We start from the raw sequence: 12,466 nt of genomic DNA on the forward strand, positions 1-12,466 counted from the left end.
TACTATATTCCCTTCCTGTTCAAGGAAGACATAAGTGGCAGAACCATATCTCCAGAGGGTCACCCAGTGCAGCCTTCCACCTGCCTAGAGCCAGGGTAATAATGAGATACTCTGAGAGTCAGAGGGACATTAGTGCAAAGTATATCAATAATACATTTTAGAGATTAGGACTCTGAATTATCACAAATGCATACAGTCTTGTGTGGTTTGACATTCAGTTTACAGTGCACCCCATAGTCACTTGGATGGTAAAATTCAAACAGTTTCAAAGTTTGTCCTTTTCTTTTTTTTTTTTTTCTCTTTATAGTAGGTGAAAAATCTCATTAAATGATGTTAAATCTAAGGTCCAGTGACGTAAGTCCAAAGGCAGACCTCTGTAACCCATAGCAGGCTATAGTTTGGCCACTCTCAGTGCTCCAGTAATGTATTTGGGGGTTTCCTTTTTTTTTTTTTTTTTTTTTTTTTAAAGCTAGACTCTAGCTCTGTCACCCAGGCTAGAGTGCAGTGGTATGCTCGGCTCACTGTAACCTCCCCTTGGGTTCAAGTGATTCTTCTGGCTCAGCCTCCCAAGTAACTGGATTACAGGTGTGCACCACCAGGCCCAGCTAATTTCTGTATTTTTAGTAGAGATGGGGTTTCACCATGTTGGCCTGGCTGGTCTTGAACTCCTGACCTCAAGTGATCCTCTCACCTCGTCCTCCCAAAGTGTTGGGATTACAGGCATGAGCCACCGTGCCCAGCCTCCAATAGTGTATTTAATTCAACAACCCCATAAACTGTCTTGCCCAGATACCAAGTCCATTGCCCTGTGAATCCCACGCATGGCAGCTAGGCAGTTAGGAACTGATTGCTTTTGAATATGGACAAAGAAAGAAATGGGCCAGAACCAAGATCCCTTGCATTGGTGAAATTTCCCTAAGATTGAAATAACAAGTGTGTAATAGTTCTACCAGAGCAATATTGAGTTTTACTGATACTGGCAGGCAGAGTAGCCGTTCAGAATCACTAAATGGCTTTGTGTTGTAAAAACACTCACGGAAGATGTATATTAACAAACTACCAAATAGGACGCTGAGAAGAGAAATAGAGATGGAAAAAGAAGACCACCGGGAGATAAAAGAATGTTTTTCTAAAAATTAAGAAAAAGTGTTATCTTTATATAAACTGTCCCCTTTGGCCACTTTAGAATTTAGAATACATAGTCTAATAATATTTTAAGTGTAAAGCTGTATCTGAGAGCTTAATTCAAAATACAATGAAGCGGTAGGAATTTGGGGCTGACCCCAAAACTTAAGCCGAATTTGTCTTAAAATGGTACAAGTGTTATATTACTGAAAAGATTACTTATGTTTTGCATTTTACTGATCATATTGGTTATATTGAAAAGAAAGAAACAGGTCTCATGGCCTGGTTAAAAAAAAAAAAATCGAAAAAGAAAGAAGCAGCTTTAATTGAATAACTGTGGTGAAAACAAGTTCCTTTACAGGCCAGGCACTGTGGCTCACACCTATAATCCTAGCACTTCAGGAGGCTGAAGCGGGCGGATCACTTGAGGTCAGGAGTTCGAGACCAGCGTGGCCAACATGGTGAAACCCTGTCTCTACTAAAAATGCAAAAACAATTAGCCAAGTATAGTGGTGCATGCATGTAATCCTAGCTACTCAGGAGGCTGAGGTGACAGGATGGCTTGAACCCAGGAGGTAGAGGTTGCAGTGAGCTGAGATCGCACCACTGCACACTCCAGCCTGGGTGACAGAGCATCTCTCTCAAAAAGAAAAGGAAGTTCTCTTACTCTTAAGGAAAAGATTAATGTGATCAGATGCAGGATTTTTCTTTCTTTCCTCATTAAACAATTGCTTTTATAATGAGATTTACGATAACACGAGAATTTAGGTTGTCATCCTAAAATAGCAGACAGTTCTTAGGAGAAAGATCTATATACTATTATATTGCATTAAGACCTGTCAGGACCGGGCGCAGTGGCTCACGCCTATAATCCCAGCACTTTGGGAAGCCAAGGCGGGCAGATCAGAAGGTCAAAAGATTGAGACTATCCTGGCCAACATTTTGAAACCCCATCTCTACTAAAAATACAAAAAGTATCTGGGCACAGTGGTGCATGCCGATAGTCCCAGCTACTCATGAGGCTGAGGAAGAATTGCTTGAACCCAGGAGGCAGAGGTTTGCAGTGAGATCGCGCCGCTGCACTCCAGCCTGGCAACAGAACGAGACTCAGTCTCAAAAAATAAAAGAAGACCTGTCTGATAGGGAAGGTTCTTTTAAGTGAGATAAAGATACTTAATTTTTAATTTTTATGTATTTATTTATTTTGAGACAGGGTCTCACTCTATTGCTGGGTTTGGAGCAGTGATGTGATCACACCTCACTGCAGCCTCAAACTCCCAAATTCAAGTGATCCACCTCAGCCAGCGTGTGCCACCACACTTGGCTATTATTTATTTATGTATGAATGTAGAGGCGAGGTCTTGCTCTGTTGCCCAGGCTGGTCTCGAACTCATGGACTCAAGCAATCCTTGCCTCAGCCTCCCAAAGTGCTGGGATTAGAGGCCTGAGCCACCGTACCTAGCCAAGTTTTAGAAAAGAGAAAAAACTTGTGGAAATTATAAATCACTTCACAGCATGAAATACTGTTGCTATTTCAAATCATATGTCAAATATGCTCTCTTCTAGGGTTTTCTGAGGCTCAAGCTCTAGGACTGGAGGTGTTCCACGCAGGCACTGCCCTTAAAAATGGCAAAGTAGTAACTCATGGGGGTAGAGTTCTTGCAGTCACAGCCATCCGGGAAAATCTCGTATCAGCTCTCGAGGAAGCCAAGAAAGGACTAGCGGCTATAAAGTTTGAGGGAGCAATTTATAGGAAAGACATTGGCTTTCGTGCCATAGCTTTCCTCCAGCAGCCCAGGTAAAACTCTAAGCAAGTTAGCTGTAGTGCCATTTCAGAAACTGGCCTAAATGGCTATGTAGAACACTTCATTGACCGTATAAGTCATTCAGTATTCTTTTCTCTCTATGGGACTGATACGATCTTGGTTTGTATTTTGTTTGAATCAAAACTGGTTGCAGCAATATTCAAATTAAATGGGAAAAACTTCATGATAGCTTAAGTTTGGAGAGTTTAGCAAAATCACAGTGGTACTGATTTTTATTTATTTTGTATTTTTTTAATTTTTTAAATTTTTTGAGACAAGGTCTCCTTCTGTCACTCAAGTTCTCATGCCTCAGCCTCCCAAGTAGCTGGGACTGCAGGTGCAGGCCACCACACCTGGCTATGTTTTTTGTATTTTTTGTAGAGATGGGGTTTTACCATGCTGCCAAGGCTAGTCTCAAACTCCTGGGCTCAAGTGATCCTCCTGCTTTGGCCTCCCAAAATGCTGGGATTATAGGCATGAGCCACTGCACTTGGCCTGATACTGATGTTTATTCCTTGCTTTATCACATAGTATTGTATTTGAAACATAGTTCATGGTTTTATCAAAGAACTCAAGATGAGAATATTGGTCATCTAACTTCATAATTTGATTTGATTATACTGTAAATTTTGACAGTCTCATTTTATCACTGCGTTTGTATCTATTACTAAAATGTATTTTTTGACCTCTTACTGATGCATTGTTGATATGTACAAACTGTTGACTTGTAAAATCAATAAAGTCTTAGTTGGAAATGTGTATTTTGATTTCTTTCTTTCTTTCTTTCTTTTATTTTTTTGAGACAGAGTTTTGCTCGTCTCCCAGGCTGGAGTGCAGTGGCGTGATCTCGGCTCACCGCAACCTCCACCTCCCGGGTTCAAGTGATTGCCCTGCCTCAGCCTCCCGAGTAGCTGGGATTACAGGTGCCTGCCACCGTGCCCAGGTAATTTTTGTGTTTTTGGTAGAGATGGGGTTTCACCTTGTTGGCCGGGCTGGTCTCGAACTCCTGACCTTGGGTGATCCGCCTGCCTCAGCCTCCCAGAGTACTGGGATTAACAGGCGTGAGCCACCGCACCTGGCCTGATTTCTTAAAAATATATCACATTTACTATTGTTCATGAAGTTCATTTACGGATAATGAATAAATTTTAAGACAAAATTTTTTACCAACTTAATTCAAGCCATACTGTTACCAAGAGGCAGATATTGTAAAGTTTAAACAGATTTTCCAAGAATCGAGAACATTAAAATGCCATGCTAAAAATTTATTTTTCATTTAAAAATGACTAGATTCCATTGAAATGACCTGTTTGAAGGGACTGCAATCTCAATTCTAGTCTGAATTATTTAAGTTATAAAGATGAAAAAATTGAAATGCCACAGTGTTAGTTGCTACCGGAGAAAAAGTTTTTTAAAATCAGTCTTTGTTTCCTATCTGAGAGTGAGCCTGGGCTGCTGTCTTTATTTGAGTTAACTGCTAATGCACTCAACTGTATTCTGGCACCTTGTTTTTTAATTATTATTTTTTATTTTATTTTGTATGCTTTTTAAAAAGACACTTCTATAAAAGCAAGGCAGCTTGTTTTTAATAAAACACATATTTCTTCATGTATCACTGCATCCCAGCAGGCCAGAGTTCTCATTTTTGCAAGTCAAGACTACAAAATCTGCAGTGTCATTCACAGATTTGATCTCTAAATGTGCTGCTCCGACTTGTAGGTCCTATACAGAAGGAAATGTGATGCACTGAATATCTTTGCCTGGTTTTGCTTTTGTCATAGTGTTTCTTACTGTCCTCAGCTATTAGGAAACAGATACAGTTATATATTATTGCAATTAAGAACTCAGTTTATTTAGGGATACTTGTGTACAGTTTTTAAAAACCTGATTTTCATTTTTTTGACTTGATTAGGCATTCCTCTCTTGTTCATACCAAAAGTAAACTGAGAAAAGTTGTAGCAAAATATCAGTATGTCTACTTTTAAATAGATGGTTGCCAGGGTCTGGGGGTAGTGGGGAATGGGGAGTTATTTAATTGGGACAGAGGTTCAGTTTTATAAAGTGTTATGGAGATGGATGATGGAGCTGGGTGCATAACATTATCATTGTATTCAATACCACTGAACTTAAAAATGGTTAAGATGCTGAACTTTATGTTGTGTATATTTTACCTTAATAAAAAAATAGTTTAAATCAGTATATTTAGCAGCCTGTGAGAAGTACTTCTGGGAGAAATAGGTGATCGAGCTAGAATAGCGGTTCTTGGGGATGATGTAATCAAATCAGCTGGGGAGATTGTTCAAACTCGTTTCAATTCCCAGAGCCTGCCCTAGACCAGTTAAATCGGAATCTGTATAGATGTGGGCCCAAGCACTGACTTTTAAAAATTTTAAGCACTTTAGGGGATGTGAAAATCACTGGGGATACCTTCTGCTTTAAATAATATTTTAAGATTAAAATAATTTTCCCTGGTGTTTAGGTGATGACTTGTTTTTAATTCTTTAGGGGTTTGACTTACAAGGAATCTGGAGTAGACATTGCAGCTGGAAATATGCTGGTCAAGAAAATTCAGCCTTTAGCAGAAGCCACTTCCAGATCAGGTCAGTGATCCTATACTTTGCTAATTCATTAACATTGATATACATTGTGAATGGATTTGGGTTTTATATTTAACAGGAATTTTTCCAAAGTAATATTTGGTTACTGTAAGTTTTGCCCCGCTTAAGCCAAACCCAGTCTTCTGCTTTCTTATCTTTAATATTAAGGAAAGTGTTTATCATCTGTGATGTTAAACTCAAAAGGATATGTATGCTCCTTTACTCTTTTTTTTTTTTTTTTGAGATGGAGTCTTGCTTTCTCTCCCAGGCTGGAGTGCAATGGCACCATCTCGGTTCACTGCAACTTCTGCCTCCTGATTTCAAGCGATTCTCCCGCCTCAGCCTCCCGAGTAGCTGGGATTATAGGCACCCACCATCATGCCTGGCTAATTTTTGTATTTTTGTAGAGACATGATTTCACCATGTTAGCCAGGCTGGTCTTGAACTCCTGACCTCAGGCGATCCGCCCACCTCAGCCTCCCAAAGTGCTGGGATTACAAGCGTGAGCCACCACATCTGGCTGGTCCTTTACTATTTAATTACTGTCTTAATCAATTCTTTGAGCACATGGTACAGTCTCTCATACTCAGGAAGGGCATCTCTTGTTTCAGCCATTCTTATGAAGAAGTGGTATGTTTATGTGTTATATAAACATTAACATATTATATGTAATATAAATATTAACAACATATTAACATATTGCATGTTAATATGTTTAACCTATTAACATGTTACATATTAATTAAATGATTACATTCTCCCAGTTGATTATGTCATTTCTGAGAACAGCTGTTTCAATCATCTATTTCTTCCAGAAGTATGTCTCAGGCTGCTAAATATACTGATTTTTTTAAACTAGCAGACATTTAAATCATTACACGTTTAATCTATTAAAATGTAGCAAGTAATTAATTTCCTCTCCAACAGGCTGTAAAGTTGATCTTGGAGGTTTTGCTGGTCTTTTTGATTTAAAAGCAGCTGGTTTCAAAGATCCCCTTCTGGCCTCTGGAACAGATGGCGTTGGAACTAAACTAAAGGTAATCAGACACCTTTGTGAATAAAGGCCTTTTATGAAAGATAAGAGGAAGTTTACTGTATGTCAAATATATATTTTTCTTCTCTTGACATAATATGAGCTAAAAAGGACCATACCAAATAACCATGTAAAATGGCTAAAATAATCTGCACATTTCTAATAACAAATTATTATTTAGATTATATTTGGATGGAAAGGTACTTTAGAGGATAAAGGGATACTTTTAGACCAAGCAGCTTGTCAGAATTTCGTGTTCTTTTGTTTTTAGGTGTTAAAAGCAGATAGCCAAATGGATAAGATACAATTTTGAACTTATTCCCTAATGTGGATGTTTATATTGTTCTTATATAGATTGCCCAGCTGTGCAACAAACATGATACCATTGGTCAAGATTTGGTAGCAATGTGTGTTAATGATATTCTGGCACAAGGAGCAGAGCCCCTCTTCTTCCTTGATTACTTTTCCTGTGGAAAACTTGACCTCAGTGTAACTGAAGCTGTTGTTGCTGGAATTGCTAAAGCTTGTGGAAAAGCTGGATGTGCTCTTCTTGGTATGACCAGCCATTTTAATCAATAACATATGTTTCTTATTGTATTTTAGCCCTATGTAAAAATGTGATTGGTGCCAATATAACTAGCAAGGGAGACTGTATATCACAAGATGCAGCAAATGAAATATAGGGTAAAACTACTTGAATTAACTTTAGAGCCTGCTACCTTCAAAGCCCTCCTCAAGGGTTTGTCCACTAGACCCGTACTCCTAAACTGTCAGGCCTTATCTTTCTTCCCAATTTTTGGCCACCTTTTAACATCCGCATCAGTCTCAGTAGCCTCCTCAACAAACAGGTCTAGGAGTTATTTCCTCCTTATTGGCCCTCCAGTAGAGGCAGATGGGTTCCCGGCATTCCGGATCTTAACTAAAGCCAAATTTTCCCATAGAGTGACATAAATAATATATGCCCAAGTTTTATAGAAGTATCTTTAACGATACATGAAATATTTGAGCAAAATGAATCTATAGGTTGATCAAGAAACAAAACAACCACTTTTTTTTTTATTTAAAAAAAAAAAGGGTCTGTCTCTGTCACCTAGTTTGGAGTGCAGTGGTTCAATCACAGCTCACTGCAGCCTTGACCTCCTGGGTTCAAGGGATCCTCCTGCCACAGCCTCCCAAGTAGTTGGGAGCTACAGGCATGTGTCACCACACCCAGCTAATTTTTGTACTTTTTGTAGAGATGGGGTTTTGCCATGTTGCCCAGGCTGGTCTTGAATTGCTGGGCTCAAGCTATCTGCCCATCACAGCCTCCCAAAGAAACTGCCTCTTTTATATGACCATTTCAACCAGAAATTGTGCCATCTTGCATCCCCGCATGTGTGCACCTAATCTCAGCTGGTCTACCCAAGACCCCTTGAGCACCACCCTAGTCCTCCACATGACCCTTTTCCACTCTGACAAGATGAAAGAAACAACCAAACTAGAGGCACAATTACGTATTGATGGAAAAGGAACAAAAAGAAGGTGGCTCAGCTACAGCAGATGACAAAAACTTCAGTTCTCCTTAAGAAGTTAAGGGTAAACAATATCTCTGGTATTGAAGAGGTGAGTATGTTTACAAATGAAGGACCAGTGATCCACTTTAACAACCCTTAAATGCTGGTAGCATTTCTCTGGGGCAGTAAACACTTTCACCATTACAGGTGATGCTGAGACAAAGCAGCTGACAGAAATGCTACCAGCATCTTAAACCAGTTTGGTGCAGACAGTCTGACTAGTTTAAGGAGACCGACTGAAGCTCTGCCCAAACAGTCTGTGGATGGAAAAGCACTGCTTGCTACTGGAGAGGATGATGATGATGAAGTTCCAGATCTTGTGAAGAGTTTTGATGAGGCTTCTAAGAATGAGGCAAACTGAATTGAGTCAACTTCTGAAGAAGAAAAAATGTGAAGTAACTAGGAGCTGCTATTTTACATTATGACTGCTTTCTAAAATTGTTTATGGATCTGATAAAATCTAGATCTCTAATATTTTAAGCCCCATTCCCCTTGGACACTGCAGCTCTTTTCAGTTTTTGCTTATATATGTATTTTTTTCTTTTTGAGATGGAGTCTCGCTCTGTGGCCCAGGCTGGAGTGCTGTGGCACAATCTCGGCTCACTGCAACCTCCACCTCCCAGGTTCAAGCAGTTCTCCTGCTTCATCCTCCCAAGGAGCTGGGATTACAGGCATAAGCCACCACACCTGGCTAATTTTTGTGTTTTTAGTAAAGACAGGGTTTGGCCATGTTGGCCAGGATAGTCTCGAACTCCTGACCTGATCCACCTGCCTCAGCCTCCCAAAGTGCTGGGATTACAGGTGTGAGCCACCACGCCCAGCCCACAATTTATTCTTTGTAGCTAATTAAGCTAAAGAAGCCTGGGAATAAAGTTTGAAACAAACAAAAATTGCCTTTCAACTACCATTTAGAACAGTTTCTAATTTGGAGTCTGCCTATACCTTACATCTTGACGTGATATAATTGTAAGTAAAATGCTATGCTTTTTAAGCTAGGGTATTTGGAGTTGGGCAGTCCTGGTTAAGTCAATTCTTTAAGGCTGTACCATCAGCTGAAAAATGGACTGATTATAAAGATCAAATATATATGAAACAATTTTGAAACTAAACAGCTATAGAAATGATGTTATATTCAACTGAGCATTCATTCTGTGAAAGCAGTGGTGTTTGGAGGCTGCATACATGCTTGCAGAGGTGTTACCTAATCTCACCCTTTGTGGAAACGAGTGCTGTTTCTCCTGAAATCTTGCTTGGTGGAAAGTTCTGTTAGACAGCTGGTAGAGTACATTTTCTTAAATGTTTGCGGTACATAGCCATGTGTTAATTGTTCATGTTAAGAGTAGCCTGTGCCACTGTTTCCTAGACAGATTTATAGATACTCTGATTTGTTTGCTCTTGTCTTATCCCCCCAGGAGGTGAAACAGCAGAAATGCCTGACATGTATCCCCCTGGAGAGTATGACCTAGCTGGGTTTGCCGTTGGTGCCATGGAGCGAGATCAGAAACTCCCTCACCTGGAAAGAATCACCGAGGGTGATGTTGTTGTTGGAATAGCTTCATCTGGTCTTCATAGCAATGGATTTAGCCTTGTGAGGAAGATCGTGGCAAAATCTTTCCTCCAGTACTCCTCTCCAGCACCTGATGGTTGTGGTGACCAGACTTTAGGTAAACTCCCTCATGTTTAAACTGTCCTGCTTGGACATGTCTGAGGAAGGAAGCATTTAGTGGTTTTAGTCTCTCATTACTTAGAGCTAAAAGGGAGTGAATTACCTTGGTTTGCTACTTGGTCATTATTGTGGAACTGGTGTTATTCTCCAGAGTTGATTTTTATGTTTTGGTTTTCTATTCAAAAGCTAAGTTTTTATCTTCTCTCTTCAACATACAGGGGACTTACTTCTCACGCCAACCAGAATCTACAGCCATTCCCTGTTACCTGTCCTACGTTCAGGACATGTCAAAGCGTTTGCCCATATTACTGGTGGAGGATTACTAGAGAACATCCCCAGAGTCCTCCCTGAGAAACTTGGGGTAGATTTAGGTAAGATCACTAAAACAAACTTCTGTTCAGAAAATTGCTAAGGAAAAAAAATGCATTGTGCGAGAAAACTATGGGTAGTTAGTGTACACATGATTACACATGGAAAATTCTTAATCATTGGGGGTTTTGGGAGGAAAAAACTCATTGACCCTTTTCTATCTCCTTTTGCTTCATTATCTGTATTTATAAGACATAAAATATTGTCATGTAATTGGTTTACATAAAGTTGAAGTACTCTAAGCAGATCCTCCAAGGGGATTGGTAACTTCAAGCTCTATTAAAGTGGAGCCCTACACACCAGAAAAGGAAATGTTAGCTATTAAGTAATCCATATGCAAGATAAAAGCACCTAAACCAAGGCATAGAGAAGGGAGGCACATTGGAGAATCATTTTATGCTTAGAAGTAAAAAGAAGTCTCAGGTTTCTAGTTAAGCAGGTGAGTAGGTGATAACATCATTAACATAGGAAGAAGAGTAAGTTTGGAGTAGAAGGTTTTTAAATCTTCAGTGTGTTTATTCCAAGGTGACTGTGAGCAGAAGTTGAAGTCAGGCTGAAGATAAATTGGGTGGCTATTTGCACATAGTAATAGTTATAGCCAAGAGAATGAGGGAGACCAAAAGGTTGTTTCTCAAAGTAGAGTGACTGTAAAGAACAGTCCAAAGCAGAGGGTAAACCATGTAAAAGTATTATCAAATCAACTTGGATTTTTTCCTTTTTCTTTTTTTTTTTTTTTTTTTTTGAGACAGAGTCTCACTCTGTAGCCCAGGCTGGAGCGTAATGGTGCGATCTTGGCTCACTGCAAACTCCACCTCCTGGGCTGAAGCACTTCTCCTGCCTCAGCCTCCCATGTAGCTAGGATTACAGGCACCCACCACCACGCCCAGCTAATTTTGTATTTTTAGTAGAGACAGGGTTTCACCTTATTGGCCAGGCTGGTTTCGAATTCCTGGCCTCAAGTGATCCGCCCGTCTCAGTCTCCCAAAGTACTGGGATTACAGGCTTGAGCCACCACGCCCAGCCCCAAGGTAGGATTTTAACGTGACACTGGTCCATAGTGTCAGGTACAGCACAGAGATCTAGAATAAGCACTAGAAAAAGACTGGTGTATTTTAGAGTTAGGTCAGAAGGCAGTTTGCTGGACATAGATACCACCCACTAGATTGTTGTGGCAGAGTTGTGGAGACAGTGGGCAGAGATTTCTGTTTGAAGAAACATACTGGTAAAAGGGAAGTGGAATAATTTTATTCATGCAGCAAAAGTGAGGGACAGAGTCCTCCCTCCCTGTGTTTTTGTTTTTGTTTTTGTTTTGTGATGGAGTCTTGCTCTGTCACCAGGCTGGAGTGCAATGGTGCAATCTCGGCTTACTGCAACCTCCGCCTCCTGGATTCAAGTGATTCTCCTGCCTCAGCCTCCCAAGTAGCTGGGACTACAGGCGCCCACCACCACACCCGGCTGATTTTTGTATTTTTAGTAGAGGCAGGGTTTCACCATGTTGGCCAGGATGGTCTAGATCTCTTGACCTAATGATCCACCCACCTTGGCCTCCCAAAGTGCTGGGATTACAGGCATGAGCCACTGTGCCCGGCCCCCCCTTCCTTGTTTTTGTAGAATAAAGTCAGAGAAACTTTTCCAGCTATAGTCAACTAATACACATTGGCTTGAAGGAGTAGAAACTGAGGGAGTTTACATAAAATAATTTCCCTGTGAAGTATTAGTGAAATGAGCAGGCCTGGGATGGAGCTTGAAGAGAGAAGTAGATAAAGCAGTCAAGGTCAAACAGGAATGAGACAGTGAGCAGGACTGAAGGCACAGGTGAAGCTGAAGCTGCTCATGTAGTTTTTCTCCCAGAGTAAAAGCCTGTATATAACCTTGAAGCAAGAACAGAGAAAAATAGATTGGTTAGGTTGATCCAGCTGAAGTAAGCAGGTATTGGGGTCATTCATGGGGGAGAAGCAGTCAGAGAGATAGAGGTGAGTAGGTTTGGTGAGCTAACCAAAGAGTCAGCATATGTGAAGCTTGGAGAGAACTGAAGAGTCAGAGGTAGGTTGTGTGGAAGTGAGGAAATCAGCAAGGGAAGCTGGGAGAGTGGTCCCAGTTGAAGACGGGATTTCAGCCTAGTCAGGGAAGCAAAACAGACAGGCCAGGCCAGGCTGAGTGGGAGTCTCTTCCAGGTCCATGGACTGAGCATAGTAAGGAGTTGAAGGATTCATAGGAGGGTGAAACTAGGGGTTTAAGACCTTCCTTGGGGAGAAATGCTTTCTGATGAGCATATATAAGAACCTTAATAAGTTTTTCATTCATCATCCTTTTCAAGT

At 40.6% G+C, this 12,466-nt stretch overlaps 1 protein-coding gene and 1 pseudogene across 6 annotated transcripts in view; both read left to right on the top strand.

Annotated features, from left to right (window-relative positions):
- Window positions 1-12,466, top strand: part of GART (phosphoribosylglycinamide formyltransferase, phosphoribosylglycinamide synthetase, phosphoribosylaminoimidazole synthetase) — a 38,840-nt gene that overhangs the window by 15,436 nt on the left and 10,938 nt on the right. For all 6 annotated transcript variants that reach the window (XM_007964334.3, XM_073009640.1, XM_007964319.3 and 3 more), the window contains 6 exons: window positions 2,692-2,923; window positions 5,436-5,530; window positions 6,455-6,564; window positions 6,915-7,113; window positions 9,526-9,777; window positions 9,998-10,150. In XM_007964334.3, the coding sequence (XP_007962525.3) occupies window positions 2,692-2,923; window positions 5,436-5,530; window positions 6,455-6,564; window positions 6,915-7,113; window positions 9,526-9,777; window positions 9,998-10,150 (1,041 nt within the window). The remainder of the gene's footprint in view (window positions 1-2,691; window positions 2,924-5,435; window positions 5,531-6,454; window positions 6,565-6,914; window positions 7,114-9,525; window positions 9,778-9,997; window positions 10,151-12,466) is intronic.
- Window positions 7,129-9,519, top strand: LOC140709811 (transcription factor BTF3 pseudogene; annotated as a pseudogene).

This window comes from Chlorocebus sabaeus, chromosome 2, assembly GCF_047675955.1.
Source record: "Chlorocebus sabaeus isolate Y175 chromosome 2, mChlSab1.0.hap1, whole genome shotgun sequence".
NCBI classification, from domain to species: domain Eukaryota; kingdom Metazoa; phylum Chordata; class Mammalia; order Primates; family Cercopithecidae; genus Chlorocebus; species Chlorocebus sabaeus.